At 42.8% G+C, this 23056-nt stretch overlaps 1 protein-coding gene across 1 annotated transcript in view; it reads right to left on the bottom strand.

The window, feature by feature from the left end:
* Nucleotides 1–4983: 4983 nt before the first annotated feature.
* vps13d (vacuolar protein sorting 13 homolog D) overlaps nucleotides 4984–23056 on the bottom strand; it is an 85379-nt gene continuing 67306 nt past the window's right edge. The window contains exons 57-69 of the mRNA XM_078288112.1: nucleotides 22399–22569; nucleotides 21637–21741; nucleotides 20483–20632; nucleotides 19874–20023; nucleotides 17135–17231; nucleotides 16860–17008; nucleotides 14389–14523; nucleotides 12886–13053; nucleotides 11612–11744; nucleotides 10117–10312; nucleotides 7764–7895; nucleotides 7317–7557; nucleotides 4984–6228 (exon numbers count right to left, since the gene is read on the bottom strand). Coding sequence (XP_078144238.1) covers nucleotides 6097–6228; nucleotides 7317–7557; nucleotides 7764–7895; nucleotides 10117–10312; nucleotides 11612–11744; nucleotides 12886–13053; nucleotides 14389–14523; nucleotides 16860–17008; nucleotides 17135–17231; nucleotides 19874–20023; nucleotides 20483–20632; nucleotides 21637–21741; nucleotides 22399–22569 — 1959 coding nt within the window. The 3' untranslated portion in view covers nucleotides 4984–6096. The remainder of the gene's footprint in view (nucleotides 6229–7316; nucleotides 7558–7763; nucleotides 7896–10116; nucleotides 10313–11611; nucleotides 11745–12885; nucleotides 13054–14388; nucleotides 14524–16859; nucleotides 17009–17134; nucleotides 17232–19873; nucleotides 20024–20482; nucleotides 20633–21636; nucleotides 21742–22398; nucleotides 22570–23056) is intronic.

Genomic DNA, 23056 nt, shown 5'->3' with positions numbered 1-23056 from the left:
AGTGGCTTCTATAAGGGAAGCAACAAATGTTGTTCAGTGGAGGTACATTAGCTCAAAGAACAATCCTGCTGACGAAGCCTCCAGAGGTCTGACTGCGGATAACTTCCTAGCATGTAGGAGGTGGATTGAGGGCCCAGACTTTCTTCGAAAGCCAGAGGTGGATTGGCCCTTCGATCCACAGCCCATTTCCTCAGAAGATCCAGAGTCAAAAGGGACCTCATGGCGAATGTCATCATCATACATTCCGAAGGTGCAACCACCAAACTCATGAACTACTTTTCTGAGTGGACTAAACTCAAGAGCTCAGTCGCTTGGTTCCTTAGGCTCAAAACTATTCTTCTGGAGCTAAGGAGAAAGAGGAAGGAAGGCGTTGCTTCTTTAACTGTTGCTGGCTCATCCACACAACCAGAAAAGGTAGAAGAGGAGATGAGAAAGGCCAGAGATGCAGTTGGTAGTCAATCATTATCTGTAAGTGACCTCTCCAGAGCAGAATTTGCCATTATCCGCTTCAATCAGCAAGCAACATTCAGGGAAGAAATCTCTTCGTTGAAAAGTGAAGCATCTGGTGTAAGGAAAACCAGTGATATCTACAGATTGGATCCTGCGTTGAAGGATGAGTTGTTGAGAGTGGGTGGAAGACTCAGTCGGGCAGCCTTACCTGAGGAGCTGAAACATCCTGTAATACTCTCCAAGGGTCACCATGTATCCAATCTCATTTTGCAATACATTCACCAACAGCTTGGACATGCCGGGAGAAATCATATGCTCTCAACTTTGCGACGGAAATACTGGATCACAAATGCCAACTCTGCCTGCCGAAAGATAATATCTGACTGTGTGGTCTGTCGACGATATCGAGGACAGCCAAGTGAACAGAAAATGGCCGACATGCCAAAAGAAAGAATTAGTTTATTATTAGGCCCATTGAGGTCAAGAGAGGGCGTGCTATGGTCAAAAGGTATGGAGTAATTTTTACCTGCATGGCTAGCAGAGCCGTACATTTGGAGATTGCCTACTCTCTAAATACCGACTCCTGTATTAATGCCATAAGAAGGTTCATGTGTCGCAGAGGCCAAGTGTGTCGTTTGAGGTCAGATAATGGCACAAACTTCGTTGGAGCAGAGCGAGAGTTAAGAGAAGCCTTAGCTGCCACAGACCACAGCAAGATTCAAAGTGCTCTCCTGCAAAAAGGCATTGATTGGACTTTCAACCCCCCTGCTGCATCCCATCACGGCGGTGTCTGGGAGCGACTCATCAGAATGGTCAGAAAGGTCTTGTTTTCTGTTCTACAACAGCAATCTTTAGACGATGAAAGCCTTCATACCATCCTTTGTGAAGTAGAGGCCATTCTCAATGACCGCCCCATAACCATGGTTTCTGATGATGTCAATGACTTGGAAGCTCTCACTCCAAATCATATCCTTTTGCTCAAAGGGAAACCTATTCTTGCCCCTGGACTCTTTCAAGAAAACGATCTTTACATCAGGAGACGATGGAGACAGGTTCAGTACCTGTCGGATCTGTTCTGGAAAAGGTGGACAAGGGACTACTTGCCGCTATTGCAGGAACGACAAAGGTGGACAAAGCCTCGGAGAAGTTTCGTGACGGGACATTGTCGTTGTCATGGATCAAACTGCTCCTCGTGGATCATGGGAAGAGTGACAAAGACTTACCCGGACAAGAAAGGACTTGTACGTGCAGTACAGTTAAAGACAAAGACAGGGCAGTTGGAGCGGCCCATATCCAAGCTTTTTCTGCTTCAAGAAGCAGTGTAAAGGTCATGACCCAACGTTGAGTCACGTGTTAGTAACCCCTGACTCAGAGAAGAAAGAAGAAAGAAAACAGAGGAAGATCAGATTTTAATGTAATTGTTCATACCTTCACAATTAGGGGCCGGTGTGTAGGAGCCATTAATTATGTCTGTGTATTTATGTCTTCATAATTTGTAGCCTACATCAAGTTTACCACTGGGTGGCAGTGTAGATTAGTGTGGTAGGTGAAATCTATATGGGCACAGGTGCAACAGGTCTAATCATGCATGGGTGACGGGGAGGTCTCACGGTTTTTACCGCTCGCATGCTTGTACGGCGGCAGCCACACCAGAGAGCCAAGTCAGCCATCATGTCGCCATACGGGTTTTGTTTGCAATGTAGAATCAGTTTGTCAATATCATTTAGCTAAGTGATTTTGTTGTAAATCGGCCTCACTGACTGCCGTGCTCTGGCTGAGGAGGCTGATAAATTTTTCCTGGCTGGTCAACAACACTGCGCGGCCGCGCTGCTTCCTGCCCCAGCTCTTTCACCACTGTCTGGAGGCACAACGGTCGCCACCGTAGCAACAGCTCCTCGTTGGCGGCAGGACCCCGGCCTGTGTTTTTACCACGCAAAGTTTGGGCCCAAAGCCAAGCAGTGCCGATTGCCATGCAACTTCGGCGTGGCGGGAAACACCGGGCCGGCGCTCAGTAGTGGCCCTAAGCGTTGGCCGAGCAGGCAGGCTGCTGTTCATCCAGGACACCATCTCCGGAAGGCGTTTCCTGTGCGACACGGGCGCACAGAGGAGTGTCCTTCCCGCATCGGGAGTGGATATCCTGGCCGGCGGACACGGCCCCCCCCATGGTAGCCGCTAATGGCAGCCCCATCCGCACCTACGGCACGAGGTACGTGGCGCTGTGTTTCGGCGGACAGCGGTTTGGCTGGGACTTTGTCACGGCAAAAGTGTCTGTCTCCCTCCTCGGCGCGGATTTCCTATGCGCCTATGGACTGCTGGTGGATGTCAAACACCGCCGCTTGATCGACGCTGTCACCTTCAGTTCATAGGCGTGTACACTCAGCGGAGCAGACTCCATCAGACTGTCTAGCATGCTCTCCGCCGCGGACAAGGTTCTCCGTCTTCTCGCTGAGTTCCCGGACCTCACGCAGCCCACCTTCTCGTCATCCACCGCCAAGCATGGGGTGGAACACCACATCGCCACCACCGGCCCCCCGGTCTACGCCCGGGCCCGGCACCTCGACCCGGCCAAGCTCGCCATCGCCAGGACGGAGTTCGAGACTATGGAGCGCCTCGGCATCATTCGCTCTTGGCGTAGCTTCACCCCTCCACATCGCCCTGAAGCCCAACGGCGGGTGGCGCCCGTGCGGCGATTACCGCCATCTCAACAACGTGTCGACGCCGGACCGCTACCCGGTTCCGCATATTCAGGACTTTTCCACCCACCTGGCGGGGAAAGTCATCTTTTCCAAAGTGGACCTTGTTCGTGGATACCACCAGGTGCCCGTCCACCCGCTGGACATCCCCAAAACGGCGGTGATCACCCCATTCGGACTGTTCGAGTTCCTGTGCATGCCGTTCGGCCTTAAGAACGCCGCACAGACCTTCCAGCGCCTCATGGACTCGGTGCTACGGGACATGCCTTTCCTTTTCGTCTCCCACGGCCCCGATCGCCATCACCACGGGCGCTTCGGATTATGCCGTCGGTGCGGTGCACGAGCAGTGGGTGGGCGGAGCCTGGCAACCGCTCGCTTTCTTCAGCCGCAAGTTACGCCCCAGTGAACGGAAGTACAACACCTTCGATCGGGAGCTCCTCGGCCTCTTCCTCGCCATTCGACATTCGACTGGAGGGCCGTCAGTTGCTTTTGTGGACCACAAACCGCTGACGTTCGCCATGGCTAAGGTGGCCGAAGTTCACCACAGACATACGGCATGTCGCTGGCAAAGCCAACGGGGCTGTTCACTTGGGACTTGACTATGCTCGCATGGCAGCTGATCAGGCCGCCGACCCGGACGTGCAGGCTTACAGGACGGCTGTCACAGGGCTGCAGCTGGAGGACGTGGTTTTCGATGACGCCAGAACCACACTCCTGTGCGACGTCTCCTTGGGTCAGCCCCGGCCCGTCGTTCCCTCTGGGTGGAGACGGTGTGTGTTCGACGCCGTCCATGGCCTCTCCCAACTGGGCAAAAAGCCATCTATAAAGCTGGTGGCGGCCAGGTTCGTCTGGCACGGGCTCAAAAAATACGTGAGAGACTGGGCTGGCACCTGCATGGAGTGCCAGCGCTCTAAAGTGCACCGCCACACCAAAGCCCTCCTGGCGCAGCTCCCGGTACCCGAAAGGAGGTTCGACCACGTCAACATGGACCTGGTGGGCTGCCTACCCCCCTCCCATGGTTTCACTTACCTCCTCACCATGGTGAGGAGGTTCCCTGGTCTCCCTGGTCTGCAGCTCCCTGGTCTGCAGCCCGCCAATGGGCCACGCTCTGGGACAACGCCAGTGTTTTCGCACTGGTCCCCACTTCACATCACAGCCTCCCACGGTCTCACGTCCCTGCAAGTCTGCAGTCGGCAGGGCACGTTTTCATCCGCCACAACGCCCACAGTGGGCCCCTGCAACCTCCCTACGATGGCCCGTTCCGCGTCCTGGAGGCCGGGGACAAGCACTTTGTGGTTGACGTCGGCGGCAAGCTGGAGCACGTTTCTGTGGACTGCCTCAAACCAGCTCACCTACCCCTGACATGGCCCTATCAAAGGGCCATGTCAAAATAAGAGTAATGATACAGTATGTTTTAAAGATATTAAGTACTGCAATGAAAACAGCAATGTTCGATTTTTAAGATTTATTGCAGCATAAATCCTCATAGCTCTCTCAACCAAAATATACTTTTAAAACACTCTACCTTTTGTTGCAAATATGCATATCTTTATAAATGGTCGTGATGAAATTAGGATTTTCTATGCATTATCCCGAGATATCTGCTGATCTGATATAGATATAAATGAAAGGTGCATATGAGGGCTCCAATTTGTTGATGCCTAATAATTTGATGCATAATAGCCTCCAATAGCAGACAGGAATACACAGGTAAGTGGAATGAAAAACCAAAGCGTTTGGTACATTATGTGGTAATGGTAAAATGAAAATGTTGCAGGTGTATGTATGCAGTAGCTGAAATGAATACACACCATGAATATACATGGTACGACACACTGAGTACTGCAGCTGTGGTGCTTTATTGTAAGCAGTGTTAATTTAAACTTACTTTACAGGGGCAAAGTTCAAGTCCTCTACCTTTCATTGCTATTGAAAGGCCCCATCTGTCTCCACATCTGACCAGGGTATAAATTTCACTTGTTTTCACTGAAATAGACAACTGAATCTATGCTTGGCTGAGCAAGCAAAGGTCAATCGACACCAAACCAAAAATCCAAAAAGCAAAATCTCTGACAAGCAAGAAGTCATATACAATTTTGAGTCGGGTCTGGTTTTAAGGAACAGTCCCCCCTCGGCCAACACTATCACTCTGAGGAAAACAGTGGTTAAAAAGAACACTAGTAAAAAAAAAAAGGGGCCGTTAAATAAAAAGTTGAGACGCCTCAGGTCGAGGTCCATGATTGTAAAAGGCGGCAGAGACAGTGACAAGCAGCTCCAGTGTCTCTGTGAGGTGGGGTGGGGGGAGGCTGCAAGTCCTCCCCCCACCCCTGTGTTGGTGCAATTAATTCAGCATCTCCCACCACAAAAAATATTTTCTTATACACAAAATAGAGTTTTAAAGGCAGTTTGTTACAGCATTTCACATCATATCAGTTGTCATAATTATTTTTTCTTACTTCACGATTGATATGTACACAGTTGTATAGTGTTGGTATGTAGCTATATGTACATTTATGTCTATTCACAAACATATATAACTTCTAGGATGTGTACACCTGCTGGCATCAGCAGTCATATAAACATGGTTGTAAAATAAGAAAACCAGTGTAATCTAATATTTTTCTACAGAGTGAAATGAAACACTGTTTTGCATATATTTTTTTGCCGTGTACTTTGAAACAGTAGGCTATGTATCTAAACCAAGTGCATGGGTGTCTGAATCTGACCCGATTAGTTTCCTCCCGCAATTATCCAGAGTATCCGACTATTCCCTGTGAGTAGGTCAGTTTAGGTAACTTGTCAAATACACACATCTCAAAAAAACTGTGGCCTACAAAAACAAAAATCAATCAAAGCCAATACCTCCTTTGGGTAAGAAAAGTTTGTAATCCTTAAGGATTGTGTAATAACTGACATCCGTTCACACAATGTGACTAGGAGCGCACACAGTTTGTTAGGACTCCAATAGTAAGCAGTCTTCATTCTCATTGGGTGGCAGCATGAGCTGTTGCTCATAGTAGAGGCTCTTGGCGTAGTTGATTTCTTGAGAAATTTTGACAGCCAGACTCTCGCTCTTCACATGAACCTACAGAGAAGGTATGAAGAAGACTGTGACACAGAGTGGAAACCCAGGGAAATGTGTAATGTGATGTACATTGAGAGTAAAAATATCATATAGAGGCATGCGGGTTGTCTCCTACTTACTCAGTATCCATACTAATGCAGAGACAGATAGTTACATAATCAATGCCGGGCTGCTTCTGATGTACTGTCATCACCCACTTACTCCTTATCCGTTTCGACCCCCATGCTCCACACAGAAATCAACTCGACAAACTTGGCAGAAGGCAAACCCTTTGCTTTAAAACTGTCTGAAAGGTCAATTTGCCCTTCCATGACGACTGAAACTTGCCGGCATATTTATTTTTCTTCCAACTCTCCATTTCTTTTTTGTGGTACGTGAACCGCCACTGCTCCAACTACTGAAATAATAATGTAACCACAGAGAATACATTGTTGCTGTAATGTATTTTGTGGACCGTTTCCCAAACAGCAGTGATAGTATAGGGCTTATATTTTGCATTACTATATTTACCAAATATAGTAAATGAGCAGATATTGAAATCGGGAGAAATTAACACCATGGGAGAATACCTTTTTTTTAAATAGTTGGCATTTTTTTTCACCTTTACTAGAAAGTTCAAAGCTGAGAGAGACAGGAAAGACTAGGAGAGAGAGGGGGATGACATGCGACAAAAGTCTTGGGTCGGATTCGAACCCGGGACATCACGTTTACACGCTACGCGTCTTAGCCCACTGAGCCACCTTGACACCCCGAGATGGGCATGAATATCAGTCTTCCAGGAAAATTGGAAGGGTTGGCAAATAAGATGCTGACGCATGTTGCAATGTCATGCATGTCAGGTAGCGGTGCTAAATGAAAATGCTACAAACAAATAAGTGGTGATTTCTGGTCTAAAACCACCAACAACTGTTATAGTGCCCAACTTCTAACTAGGCGCCAGTGCTTGTTGACTGATCCCAGTTGAGAAGAACGTGAATGAGCGTACATCAGCTATTCTGAGATTGGCAGAACTACAAAAAAACTGCCCTGAACTGCACAAAATCTACTGCATCATTCCAAATCAGATGACTGGGCGTTAGGTGTCTCACCATGGGCTTCTGGTGAGAAGGGCCGGGGATAGCCACCCCACTACTGGTGCTCTCAGCCTTCTTGGTGAGCTGCACGTACACCTTCCCATGGTCCTTGGAGACCAGGCAGTGATAGAGGTCATCGTATTTGACCTCCAGGAAGATGGCCTCGCGGTCCACGTATTCGCCCGGCTTCAGGAAGTACACCACCTTGGAGGAGATGAGCACGCAGTAGGTGTCGATGGGCTCCACTGCAATGAAACTGGGATTGGGGGATTGGGGAATGGAGATCAGAAATTTGACCCTTGTTTGTCTGTTCTTTCAGACAGGATCTTGACCAATAAATCAAAGTAGAAATTGGGTGGTATCTACAGTTTACTCATCAAATGGCATTTCCTCTTTCAGGACAATACATAAATGAATAAACAAGGAAACGTGTAAAAATTAAGTTAAAAGAACAAGACTCACAACTCGGAGTGGATGTTGTCAGTGAGCCGGAAGAGCTGCTCCTGACCATCAGCTTGCGTGGCGGAGTATCGGGGCAGGAGGCCCTGGGGTCCCTTACAGCAGCGAGGCTTCCGGACTCGCTGCACACTCAGCCTGCAAAACAAGGCAAAAACAGACTCACAGAACAAAGCAGCTGAATATAGTAGAGTTTATGTTAAAGTGTTAATCCCTAAGTGCCTAGTTTTTTGATTTTGTTGACATCTTTGCTGCACTTCCCAGATCACTTGGCAATCAAACTGTGTCCAGTGCTGCGACGTATTTTCGTTGAATTCTCGGATTATCTGAAATTTTGAGTTTCTGTAGGTGGCGATATTTTCTTTGTCTGTTCAGCCATTGCTGACCGTTCTTCTATTTATACAAAACAAGCCGGAAACATAAAACGCATCACTTCCTGTGCACCAGAAGAGTCTTCCCAGTGAAGACCTACCTGACACCGGGTGTTTGGAACAGCAAATGTAAAAGCTTTCATGAACTCGCTATAGGTTGAATGACTATTGTGTTATATCAATCAGCGATTCAGATATCCCACCAATTAAAGAGCCAGAACACCAAATGTTACCCTACCAATAAGAGAAAGAGGTGAAAAATGCAATAACAAGTGCAAGACTGTCATCACCTCCAGGGTCCAGTGGATTCCCCCATTGGGTATACAAAAGTGCACCAGTTGTCTTGAGTTTTGTGGAAGCTCATGAAAATAGCATAGGAGAAGCAAATAATCCTCAGGGGCCTCATTTATAAAACTGTGCGTAGATTCCACTCTAAAAGATTATGTACACACGAAAGTGAAAAAGTACGTACGGACACACCGACATGCATTTCCCCCTTTATAAATCCCAATAATCCTGACATGGTATGCACGTGAACGAGCCTCATACTCCACCCCCTTAACTCCCACAATTAACCATACATGGTTAATGAAATGCCCTTAATGAATACTGATATGCATGTAAATTTGCTTGTCATTTCATTCTCTGTGTGAGAAAATGGCAAAGCCGGAGCAAGATGGAACCGAAAAATTTCCCCGGGTGCCTCAGTCCAGTATCACCAACTAAAAAAAAGGTTGTTGAGTGGCAACATGTCACAGCAGCAGCTAATGCTGCCAGTTCCGAGAGCCGGACCCTTTATAAAACTAAAAATATAAAAGAAATGGTCTGATATATCGTAAAGGTTGACGCCAAGAAGCACATTTCTCCGCAGCGACAGAGTGTCACTGTCAGTGCCATTGGCAGGGGTGAGGTAATAACAGGGAAAACCCTACTTAGTGGTATTGTGTTAGAAAAGGCGGGCGACACCGACATGGCATTAGAGGAAGATGAGACTGCTGCGGCAGAGTGTCGGTCCACTTAATTTTTTGGAGTGGGCTTCATATCAATGTTCCCTTGGCTTGCCACTATCTAGCCTAACAGGAATTCAAATGTGCAACAGACTGGAGTTGAGAGTAACAGAGTCTCAAGACACAAGAGTAACAAGTGTAGCACCTACTCTAGCAACTGTTTGAATATAGAGCCCTAAAGAGGCAGTTCAGCAAGCACTAGCGGCACTTGGACATTATCGCCATATTCATTCATCTGGTACTCAGATGTGTGTGTACTTAGGTGGAGGGTGATGATTTCTATTTTCTCTGAGACTGAAAGAACTGGACTCTAATGTCATATATCCCATACTGTGCTTAAGTATTTTGGCAGACAGACCATCCTACACCCTAAAATCTCACTGAGTCCCATTAAGGGACCAGGTCTCAGCTTTGTTAGCATGAAAGACAAATATGACATCTAAGTGACAGATTATCAGAAATGTTGAGCAAACTTTTGCTCGTGTGGCAATTTAGCCCAAGCGAAGCAAAGGGGGTGTATACTTGCAAAAATTCTCTGTTATTTTAGTTTACATTTGTTTTCACTTTAAAGAGTAACTAAACCAAACCCAAATCTTTGGTGAAGCCTGACACCTAATGGTGAAAAGTAGGGTACTGAACTGGCCATCTGCTATTGGCTGATCTTTGGTGCCAGGTGATGCCACCCTCTATAGAGTACAACAGGCGGTGACATCACCTGGCATCAAAGACCAGCCAATAGCAGATGGCCAGTTCAGTACCCTACTTTTCACCGTCAGGTGTCAGGATTTGGGGTTTAGATACTCTTTAATAGAACAGAGTGCTCTGCATAGAACTCAGACAAAAAAATCTTGAACAAATGCATTTTGAACGAATGAAATGTGCAAAAAAACAAAATAATTTTGCAAGGCACTGTTTCCAGGGAGGTATTGAGTCATTTGTATTTTGACCTAGGTAGACAGGCTGAGTGTGTTCAGGACCTACCTGTGGTTACTGAGGCTGGCCATGTCCCGGACTGTTTGTGCCGTCTCTGATGCGAAGTCCAGTGCTCCAGCCACCGGCTTGGTCACCGTGCCCACCAGGCCTTTACCCAGGCCTGAGAAGAAGCCGCTGACCCCGCCCTCAGTCTTCACCCCTTCCACTGTGGAAGTGATGATGCTGGTCATGCCACCAATGATACCTGGGGAACACACAGCATTTTGTTTGAAGGAATACACAAACTTGCTGGCAAAGAAGCTCTTTGAACAACTTGATTGTGTAACAGTGACAGTTTCACCAATGGTGTGTCCACATTTTGTGAACTACATAATGTTTATGCTTTTGAGATAATGGTAAGCAAGCTTGTAACGTCCATTACGATACACAATGTGCTGAAGTGTTAGCATATACTCTAACAAACTACTATAAATAAAAGCTGGACAAGAGTATGAACTGATTCCAATATTCTTGCCAAACAACTGTAGGTTTGGTGTATTCATTTAAAAGGACAATCCGTAATATTTTACTAGATGGTTGCACAAAATGACCATATCAACAGCGGTTCGCATGTGTTTGTTTATTGTTATGCACAAATTGCAGAAGGAGAACTATCTGAAATACTTTCCATTTACATAAGGGTAAATGCATTGTTAAACTAGGTTAAATATTCAATTAAAAGAGATAAAAACATTGAGTAAGAATACATAAAACAACATTAGCAGGCACTCACTCAGGAATGTTCATTTATCAGCTTGGTTAAATAAGGAATGGCAGATTTTGAATAATGTTCAGAACGTGCCCTGACTGCAAAGTTTTGCTGCATTCCTGGTGGACTTGCCAGACAGAACAGTTGGTTGAGGGGAACTGGTCCTTCAAGCTTGATGTCACAGCACATTTGGCGTAGCTGAGGCAGAGCTCCTCTCTCCTTTTTGCTGGGTTGAGTTGCATGGCCTGATTGTTGACATCAAGTACTGGTTGTGGGGTTGACTGGGGGTCCATTGCTCAGCAATTGAGGTAACAGTGGAGTGACTGGCATTGATCAACAACACTTTTGTTGATCAATGCCAGTCACTCCACTGTGTTTCAGCTATGGACAGTCACTGGGCCAGTCACTACACTGATGTTTCGGCTATGACCGAAACGTCGCAATAAATAAAAAAAAAAAGATAAAACAAGATGTGCGGGAGCCTCATATATTTATGTTGACCCATGACTGAAATTGTCAGGTGTGCAAACTATTTTATTATAGTAGCATGCTTTTTACCATTACATGCCAGGCTTTATACAGATTTGGGTTTTGGGTTTAGTTACTCTTTAAGAGACCACACTGTGTATAGGAATGCCATTATCTGCTGAAGTATCTGTTCCAAAGGGGTACTGAGGCTAACAGGTCTAGTTCTAGTCTAGGTCTAGTATCTCCACTACCTAACGCTATACTCCGTAAAGTAAGAAAACAGTACTTGTTCCTTCAATCTAAACAGAAATGTTTCCAGGTTCCTACCATGAGCCAGTCCATGGATCCCTGCTACCAGATGTTCTCCACTGGTGGCTCCATGGTACCGGATGTACTCTCGTTCACTCTGGTGGCGGTTGTCCATGGTCTTGCCCAGTCCATCTGATAAGGTACCTGCAAACTGAGAGACAAACAGAGAAAGAGGGTGTTGTTCATACCAATATGGCTTCCACAGTACCGACCACAATCTTTGCATACTTTCCCCTGTCTTCAGAGGTATACGCTCATGTAGCGGAACCAGGACTCCACAACATAACAGCACATTAAATCAAGTAAATTAACTGGCGACCAAGTAAACTTGGTTTATACTTATTTCAGGTGTGTTATGCACTAAGCTGGTGTTAAAAGCTGGCAATTCTGGTCAATTTAGTTTTAAGTAAAATAAATATTTAATGCTGTCAAGTGTTCTGGCGATGCCTACATGGATATAGAGATATAACGTTAAATGTTCACTTGAAAGTTGATTAAAACAACTGTTAAACAAATGATGGCCGGTCAACTTTATCAGTGTTTAATGGAGGAATAAAGAACATTTCACAAGTTACTAACCAATAGCATGTGTTTCATAGAGCTGCCTAGTCACATGGCACCGTGTTTTGACAAGTGATTTTTCCCATGTTAACTACCATCCAACTTCATTCTATAGTATCTGCAGTATCTGTAGGCTTCTATGAGGTGAAGTAAGGCTCTATTATGTGATTGCTAGCATCAATGATTGTGAATGTTTCCAGTGCTGTGTTGAAAAATCTGTAAAATGCTGTACAATTGGTTACAATCCGGCACAAAACCATTTTTATCATGGAGTGCCGGCCAGTCGATCGAAGACGGCACTGTGGCATAAAGCACTATGGAAATTGTAGTCCTTTACCGAGCTACGGCTATTATGTACACAGCCTTGTACCAAAGATATTTTTTCTAATTTTTCTCAGATTTCAAAATGCAAATCCAGTTTAGTTATCCATTACTCTTGCACTGTAAAGTCTGAGTCATGTGGAACCCACCTAATTTGAAGTCAGTCTTCTTACTTTGGATAATGCTAGTCGCCTACTACCACTAAACATAGTGTATGCTAAAGTGTTAGCATGGAGCACCGGAGCCAATGATCTACCAGGGTCACATGGATGATTTTGGTGTCCATGGTCTCATCACGTAATGGGGAAGTTGACCAAGTTTACAAAATACAAAATATTCCAAAACGACTAAGAAACAAAATCTAAATGTAAAAAGGAGAATCAAATACATTCAGTTATAAAGAGCTGTACCTTAGCAGCCGAGTTGGATACGCCGTGGGTGACGTTGCGTATGAGGCCGCCTACATTGCCGTACTTGATGAGCTCGGACACGCCCTCAGTAACATCATTGAGGAGCCCCATTGGGTTCCCCAGGAAGTCCACGGAACCCAGGATCTGAGCTGCCTGGCTAATCAGCTCCTACAGGGGGGAAACAGAGTATGGCTGTTACAAACGACAACATGTCACACCACCACGCATGTAACATTTGTCCAATGATCAAAGCACAGCTAGAGGAAATTAATTAATTACCTTTGCCCATGTGAACATTTAATTAAACGTTATGGACTTTAGAGTTGAGGATTTTGCCATGGTGAATTTTCTAGCTTGGTTAATACAAATCAAATCAAAAATACTTTATTCATCCCTCAAGGGGCAATTCCAGGCAGCGAGTTCATAAACAACAAGAGACCACAATATACAGTCATTCATACACATAAAGACAAGAAGAAAACAAGATATAAAATAGATATAAAATAGATATAAAATAAAGTTATAATATAACCCACTAGCCCACTGTCAATATTATTTTGTAGTTGCTAGCACTCGCTTTCTAGGTTTAATGTCTGATTAGGATTTTTTTATTTTTTGGAAATAAACAATATGAATAACACATTACAACATGTAAGATTCTCTTTAATAGACTTGATTTTCTTGTAGACATTAGTGACACCATTATGGGCTGGTTGCTTGGACATGGATTAAGCCTAATACTAGACAAAGATTTCATTTTCAATGGAGATCTCCATTGGTGTAAGTTTTAGTTAAGGACTAGGCTTAATCTATGTCCAAGCAACCAGCCCATTATAAGTGGAATTAAGATTAATTTGCTAGACTGCAAATTTAACCAGCTGTTTGCGTAGCTTGGCATTTATGCTTCCTGCACTTTCTGGACAATCGTGGCATGAAAGCTGCACACACATAGATTACTTACATGTTTTCTACAACTCAAGTGATTTCAGGATCTCTGTTCTCACATCTAGACACATGGGTCAATAAGCTTAGGCAGAAATAGAAATGCTATTTAAATAAATAATTGACTTGAAAATAGCGTTTTCATTTTCATCCATGAAATCAAAAGCCACAAACTCAATTTTGTGCATGAAATCAAGTGTTGTTTCAGAATTTTTGGATTTGGTTCACAAGGTAACAGACATAATCAGATGTCAACATCCGTCTCCTACCCAAAAAACCTTGCATGTTAGGGCCATTTCCTGTAGCTGATTTAGATTCACATTCACACTCCTTACAAACCACACCACAGTTCACTCGGAACAGGACCGAAACCTGCATTTTCAGGCATCTCGGTGCAGTTATTTGCTGCTACTCGAGTTTGGATGCCATTGATCTCATCTGACCAAATAAACTGAACTAAAGGTGTAAACGCGACAAACATGCCCTAAACATGCCTCTCCCATGGCTGACAACAGAGACAGTTTCCAGGGTGACTGATGCTCTGTCCAGCACTCCTCTCACCTCTCTGAAGTGCTTAAGGATGTCATTGATGATGATCTCCTGGGTCTCATAAGGGTGCACTCGAGTGAACGGATACATGTTGATCACAGCGTCCTCAAAGCGAATGAGCGGGATGCCCAGGGTGCCCTTGAGAGCCTATGGTGAGGACATAAACCATGGGCATGGAGAAAACGTGAGAAAGCAGATACAGTGCAAGCACAATGGAATAGAGAGTGACATGGCGCCACCAGGTGTCAATAGAAAAAAGTACAAGGGTTCCATCATCTCCAAATGTTGCTGAGCAAGTGAGGCATATTTGATTCACATCTTGTGATATCTGGGTCTGTCAAAAAAACACACTCAGCCTATACTAGACAGGACTCTACTTGTCTTCATCCTCAAGTTCCAGGTCTTAGCTAGTGCTTAGCTTAGCATCAGAGGAAACAGTCAATGTTAAGAGAGTCAAGGTTTATGAACTTAACATTCTCTAAAGACACGGGGGATTCTAATTTCAAAGACTTTTACAAGTCATTCCATTTATAAGGTGCATACTAGTGAAAACCAATTTTGCCGAGCAATATGTAAATACCAATATTTACATATGGAATATCTAAGATTAAGTAATCCTGAGACTTGGTTCCATAGTTACTGGATTTAAAAGTGATTACAGAAGAGAGATAATATGGTAATTTCCCTAGTGGAGCCTTATAAATGAACAAAATACAGTGCATTTCCCCTCTTTTTATTAACTTTATTAACTTTTTTATACAGGACAAAGTGGTGAGTGTGAAATTTATTACCAGTAATAAAAAGGAGGGCGCTGTGGTACATTGCATCAAGTGGTTTTAACGGGGAAGGGGCTGCATGTGAATACAGAGTGTCTCCATAATCAAAAACAGACATGATTGTACAATAATTTTCCTATTCGGTATTGAAAAGCACGCTTTATTTCTATACAGTAATACAATTTTAACTTTCAAGTATTTGTAAGATTCTACAATTTCAACTTAGGAGTTGTGACTACCAATATTACGAGTACTACTATTGACAGAGTGAGACCTTGAAAATAACATACATTTAGTTTTATCAGAGTTTAGGACAGTTGAAAAGTATCAAAGCCAGACTGCAAGTTGGTGATAGCCTGGTTAATTGAGGAAGCGGAGGCATCCAAGATTGTGTCATCTGCATAAAAATTGACATTATAGCATGGTGTTGGAAAGACTGATGTTATGTATATAAAGTGTGAAAAGAAGTGGACCAAGAACAGATCCTTTATAGCCTGATATTCAGACTGAATGGCCATTCCATTATCACTCCATTATTCTGCCTGAGATTGCCTCCTTGTTAACCGTTTTCTGTGTGGGGGGGTTCCCCTAACCAATCACTAGTGACTGACGTATCTGGCGTATTTACTAACTTCACCAAGAATAGTTTTTTTGACAAAAATATCGCCTTTGCAAAGACAATATGTTGGTTAAGGAGGAGGAGGAGATTTCAACAAATATTATGCTGCCGAAACACCAATGAAAAAAAGGTGCATGAATGGTTCAAACTTTAGTCCCGCCCACAAAGCTGCTGAATGGCTCAACTGTTTCTCTCCAAGTGAGAACAAGCCGTAGACTAGAGCAACACCAGATTCGCTCGACAAAGTCAAGTGAGCGGGACGCGATTCAGGAGTCTGGAACCAGGCTAGATCCTTTAGTGTTTACGCCTAATTTCTGAGCCTATGATTGAATTTAAAAAAGCTGATTATTATCAGCTTTTTTTTCTCTTCTTGTTGATATTGGTACAAACCAAAATCAATAATCACTTGATGAACATCTACTATTTCTCACCTGAATCGATAACACAGTTCCAGATCTAACATGATAATGACATCACAGGTTTCACTTTCAGCTCTCCTACATTATAGGAATAACATATAATAACAAATATGTGGCATTCTCCTTTAAAGGGAACCTTAAAACGGAATTAAGTTCAGTTTAGGTTAAAAGTCATGTACAGTATTATAAGAACTAGTTTTAAGAGTACAATGACTTGTTTTATCACAAGAAGTGTTACCTCTGTGTTTCCAATATTTATTTACATTTCTACAATGCATGCCAACATTTTACCACATTTTATGTTGTTTATTGGACGGAAGAAGCTAGTTAATGATATTTGTGCTCAGATTATTGACAGTATGTACCATCTGTATGCTGATGATACGATCCTGTATCCATGTGCTTCCTCAGCAAAATCTGCTTTAATGAAATTACAGTGATTTTAACTTCTTGCAACATGCCCTATTAGATCGAAAATTGCTTCTTATCCTGGCAAACTGAAGCTACGTAAAGCTCTACAGTGAAGTAAGTGATGAAACTTGAACACAATCAATCATCATGATGGCAAAAACTAGGAAAATAAGGCCCAGGTTGAGTTATCCTTTAAGAATGGGGATTTGTTTTCATGATACCATGGTAAAGAAGTGGAAATTGACTACATTACGGTACCTTGAGATCAGGAGGGAGCTTGTGAGAGGTGAAGACGCTCAGCTTGACCTGAGGAAGGCTGATTTTCAGGTTCTCAAAGTAGTAACGTTTGGGAGCTCCTGCATCCTCGCTGGGCCTCTCATAAAGGTTTTCATCCAACTTCTCCAGCTCTGGATCAATTACACATTTAAAACACATCTATGAATACACCTCGGTTTTGTAACTAGTAAAGACACACTACCCACTTGTACACAGCAGCACAACAATGTTAACCATGACATTCAAAAAGGACCCACCAGCTTCTGTTTGTCCATAACCAAAGAAGCTGAGCAGCTTCAGCAGCAGTTTCTCCTCGATGATGACTGTGAAGCGCCGAGCTGTAACCATGAGATGCTGTGGAAATATCATGTTTAGATGATAGTTGGTTAGTTAAAAGATTAGCATCTTAACCTTCATGCTAACTGCCTACACCCATATTCAGAATCAGAAAAACTTTATTGTCCATCTAATTGCGAGGAAAAGAAAAAAGGTCTTTGACATGACAAAAAAAACTATGTTAACTTTGTAGTTTAATTATGAGTGTTGGTGTTGACCAGTGAGCACTGGTATGTAAGAAGTGACTACAGTAGGTATTAGTTATTCAGGAAGACAAAATGCTCTATCCCAGAGGACTGGAGTTACAAATGTAAACTACGCTAATTTACCGCCACACTGGAACACAGTGCGTAACAATCTAAACCAAAAGCTGCAGACAATGTCCCTTACCTTTCAATATATCACAGCCTGTCATGGCTTCTCGATTACTAAATTGTCCTTGCCAGTTGTCAGTGCCGTGTCAAGTCCAATCAAACTGGCAAGTAGCAGCAATGTCTGTCACTACGCTCATGTTCATCTGTGTGATGTGCGACTACAAGGCCCTTTAAGGACTATACTGGTGTTTTTGCGCATTTTAGCCCATTTACTACACTGCACACATACTTTACAGTACTACAGACCATTTCCAAAGCATACCATACTTCATTAAAGGTCCCATATTCTACACTTTCCAGTGTTTTATTTTATGTCTTGAGGTCTTGTTTGATGTCCACTTTAGTCTCTGTTGTGTATGTATTCTGCATAGTGTAATACATGCATTTATATACATTTGCGTTTATAGTTAAAAATAATAATTGCCATTATTATTATGACATCAAACATTAATATGGGTGCTCACTTATTGAATTTGACGATTAAATACAAAGTAATTGGTTTAAAACAGTATTTCTACCTATTTTCAAATCTCGCGCTTTTATTTTGAAGGCTAAATGGCCAAACGGAAGTCTTGTTTCTGCTAATTCGAGCTAGTCTTACCTATCAAGGCCGAGGTGCGCGCAAACGTGACGTATTTTGAACCCCTCTGTTCTGACTGGCTAACCGTTTCAAGAGTGAAACGTAAGACACCACAGTGCCGGCACCTACAGGCAGGGAAAACTCTCTGGTAAATAGACAATGACAACCCCTCAACTGCTTTGAAAAAAACCCCACTTTGTTAGTCTATTATTTCTTACAAAAATGATAATGAGCGAACCTTTGTGACGCTACAATTTTACGGAAGTCCAAACGGTTCGTTTAGAGGCTCAGTTTTCTAATATGGATTGTGTGGATTTAGTTGGCGACCGTGCGTTTTGATACTTTCACCATGTTTAGATAGCACATCCAACTCCTTTATACTCAAAGAGGCAAGGGAAATCCTGTTTTACATGATATGGGACCTTTAAATGTTTAAATATTTACTCAATTGTTAGTAAAAATAATATAAATTGTGCCTGGATTTAGAAGTCATAGATGTGAATTTGGATTTAGTTCATAAAACAACCTCTTTTTCAGGGACAATTTTCTGGCGTAGAAGCATTTGCGAGTTCGACAGAGAAGAATGATGCATTCACGTGCTATTGGATAAATCGGAAAAAACAAAAGCAAGAAATCCACATCATCATTCTCACAATGTCCATGTTTGATTATCGTTTGTCTTGTGGGTTTGGTTTGATTTTCCAACCAAAAAGCACATGAATGCAATGCTGTTTGCCAGCTGACTTTGAAGTCCCAGTTGTCGGAGCTCATTAAACTGAATTACCACACAACGATAAAGTAATTTTGACAAAAATAAACTCGGGTGGGATGTTCACTGTGATGAATTTCCTATCTCAAGCAACAAGTGGCTGCCTGGAAGGTAGATTCGAACGCATTAGAATCTAAAAAAGTATGGTCGCTCAGGAAAATGGTCGGTATACGTGAATTGTAAATGGGATAAAACATTCAAAAACATAGGTAACAATCAATACAGTGATCCAAGTCAGGAGAATATCCCGCATTAAAAACAAAAATTACCATTAAAGAATATATATATATTTTTTTTGTGATTTGTAGATCAGTCAGGCGATGCAAGTGCCTTAATTTGCCTGTATGCTAATGACCATCTCAAACAAACACACACAGTGTAACTATTCCACAACACCACTCCCTCCCTTCTTTGTCATTCTACGCTGATCTTACTGCTCTAGAATCCAAATTACGGAAATCCATTTTACAGATGGAAAACTTTAATCCCTGCATAACACATGGGCAGGATTAATATGAAATCTGTATCTTAAAGTATTAAAGAGTTATAGTAGTTTCAAGAAAATCTGTTTTTTCTCATGAATATGTAAATTTATGGAGCAAGGTGCTCCAAAATCTAAACAGATCATCTATTCTACAGGGTTTACCTGTGGAGTAAGTATGATGTTTCTATCTATCTACAGTATGTATGGAGTTATTGTGTTCACAAGAATGTGTCTGCACACAGACAGACACAAAGACACCACCATGATGACATAATGTCCTGCATACCATGCACCATGGTGGTGGGACAAAAAGCCAGACATTGCATTACAAATTAAGACAGTTTGCAAAAATAATATGCAGATTGTCTAGATCTTGTGTTGCCTTGTATTCAGAATGTTTATTGCTGTCAGCTGCTTTCAAGAATTTTTCAAATGCATTTGTATGACATTCACCTTGAAGAGATCAGTGAGCATGAGGTTGCTGGGAACCTTAACAGAGTTGACCTGCAAGGCGGCGCCGCTGTCTACAATACTGCTGTCACTGGAGCCGGGAGTCACACACAACATCACCGGCTGGGTGGTGCCTAAGAGCTGGTTGTCAACCTGACAGAAAGACAAAGTAAGAAGTAATATTTTAGCAATATGGACAAGATCAATGCAGCAAGATTTGATTTTAGTTGGATGACAAACCGTACACAGAAAAAAACGATTAAAGACCTCATGAAATGGCATCTTTACTTCCTGGATTTGATGCATTTCCTGTTGAAACAGGATGTTGGGGCGGGGCATAATGCAGTGAGAGATCATTCAAAAGTCTAAACCAATGGAATATACGAGTCAACGAGAGAAAGGTGGAGGGGCGGGATTGTTCAAAAAATCTGATGGTTTTACTGGTTAGAAATTTATATTTATGCCTACTAGTGCAGCATGGAAGTAAAAGTAATGGGAGTTCATTTCATGGGGACTTTAAGACATTAGTCCAAATATAAACTGTGCAACTGATCAACACCAAATGTTTACTGCTGATTATATGAACGTTCTCAACAGCTATGGTGAAATTACCTGGATGTTCTGAATGCTGAGCTCCAAGACCTCATTGGCAGCGGTGCGGGTGAAGTGGACATCAATGCCAGACAGAGTAGTGAAGACGAGCTCCTCAGGCAGCTTGTTGACCAGAGACACACCTAGCCCTTCCTCCAAGTTTACCAAAACCTGGACAGCCGATACACATGAAAGCAGAGAGGCGATCAGGGAATTTTCTCACAGAGATTCTTGAAATGACTGAACACAATCACAATAAATGGAGTGGATGAAACATACACCCAGCTTACAGTCTTGTACTCTATTTACAGACTCGGCTGATTGATGGAATTTTAGCTCTTCATGTGTCTGAACAAAAACGCTGACTTTGTGTTTTTTCTTTGACCTGGCATTAGGAATGCCAATACCAGAACACTTGGCTATCAGTGCTGCATACCGACCGCAAAATATGAAGATTTTTTTATTTTTATTTTGAATTGCTAATGAAAGACCAATTTGCATTGCTAGCTGTCCTAAATAACTGATTGTTGATATTTTGCTTCGGTACTCAGTATGGTTTTATCGACATTTTAAACTGACAAGCTAACAGACACAAAAATCAGTCGCTCAGTTGTTATGTCCTAACCATCTAGAAACATCTTAATTGCCATTATTTTGCTGGGCATGAGCAGCGGAGGAAAGTGTACCTGACGTGTACCAGCGCTCATTTACTTGTCAGACCAAGAAAACTGCGCGCAAACACTTAAAAACAAATTTGACTGTTGGAAATGTAACTGAGGACATGTCCTCAACTGAGGACATGTCCCCAGTTGGCTCAATGGTAGCTGTGGCCATGGCTAGCAGTGGTTGATTATCCCACAGAGTTCATCAGACAGCTCATCAAGACGAGTGACAGCTCGTTGTAGCTTGAGGTTTTCAGTTAAAATTGTAATTGCCATAAGGACTTCTATTTTGAAATTGCCACTAGAACATTGACACACTGTTAAACCACAAATGACCCAAGAATTATAGGAACATTTAATGAAAGCAGAATAAAATAAGGAGCAAATCTGGATTCATGAATGTGTCATGTTGTTATTAGCTCTTTCAGGTATGAATGTGCATGCTATGAATGTGTTACAAACCAGGGCTTATGTAAAGTGTTACCATGTATCTAACCTAAAGGTTAGTTGTACCTCTAGCTCCTGCTCAGGCTCTTTCTTCTTCACATCGTCTTTGTGCCGGTCTTCCTCTATGCTAGGGGAGGTCCGGTTCATTCTTCTTTGGTTGAAGTCACTTATCTATGAACAGGCACAGGGATAAGTCTGTGTGCAGAAAAGTTCAACCACAGTGGCCCTAATAAGCAGACTATTTAACTGCACTCATCATAAATTACAACTTTAATGCTGAATACTAACTGAATCTCAGCTTTGAAATGTGTTTTGCCTATGCCACAGCACAGTTTGGTCTAGCAATAAGATGGAATCAGTAATGAAGAGGTTGACATTTTCAAACTGTAAAGCAATGATAAGGAATATAAAAAAACAAAAAAGATTGTGTCACACTTTTGAAAACATAAGTACAAAAAGCTTTGCAAAAGATGAAGTGAAAACAGTAAACAACAGTAAAAGTAAAAAGTATGTAATGTAAGTAAAGTAAGAGACATAAAAGGGGAGGTTGAGGACAATTAATCAAGATCGTTATATAAAAAGCAAGTCTATAAAAGTGGGCTTTAAGAACAGCTATTAATGAACAGCTATGATTGTTGATGGCTGTTGGGATGAGATGGGATTATGTTGGCTTTGTTAGCTTGTGCATGTAGCATTTTATCAGACAAAGTGGTTGGTAGTAGCATGGTTGCTCTGGTTTGTTAGTAGCATGGTTGCTAGTATAGTGATTCCTTAGAATTTCTTAGATTCACTGAAAAACTATTTTCAACACAATCAGCTGCACAGTACCTGCAGTACTCGCGTGGGTCCGTCTGGCAGCACCTGGACTGACAGCACCCCAGAGCCGGGTCTCATCTTCTGGTTGATGAACTGCTGCTCAGGGCCGGGCTCCAGCAGCCCCGAGTCTGGTCCTAACACCACCTCTGCTCCATCATACAGTCCTGCCACCCCACCCTTAGCCTGAGGGTTAGTGGTCATGCATAGTGGAAGATAATAAAAGAAGAAGTTATGTGGAAATCACAGAATATGGATTGAGAAAACAGAATGCAAAATAGGAACTGTCAGGATTTGTAGACAGCAACATAGTACATTTGTTTTTTGAGTTGTTAATAACATGAAGAATGAACAGCTAAGCTAAGAAATTGTGAACTCATCACAAAGTAGGAGGACAGCAGTTCTGAAAGCCCCTACGTGTAGAATATTTACCTCAAAATACAGTATCATTCTCAAATTAATTTTGATAGTATACTACGTATAATGGATGTAGAAAAATTAAGACCAAAATTGTTTATTCTATGTGATGCTTTCTATGTGTTTATCTATGTCTCCCTGGGTACAGATTCTGACAATATATAAAAAAACTAGTCATGCTGCTGAATTGGCTAAGTGAATCGCCTTCTTTATGTTTATTAAACCTTCCGAATCCGGTCGGAAGAAACGTATGCCG

This window comes from Centroberyx gerrardi, chromosome 14, assembly GCF_048128805.1.
Source record: "Centroberyx gerrardi isolate f3 chromosome 14, fCenGer3.hap1.cur.20231027, whole genome shotgun sequence".
NCBI lineage: Eukaryota > Metazoa > Chordata > Actinopteri > Beryciformes > Berycidae > Centroberyx > Centroberyx gerrardi.
This window is presented reverse-complemented; position numbering and strand designations above follow the sequence as displayed.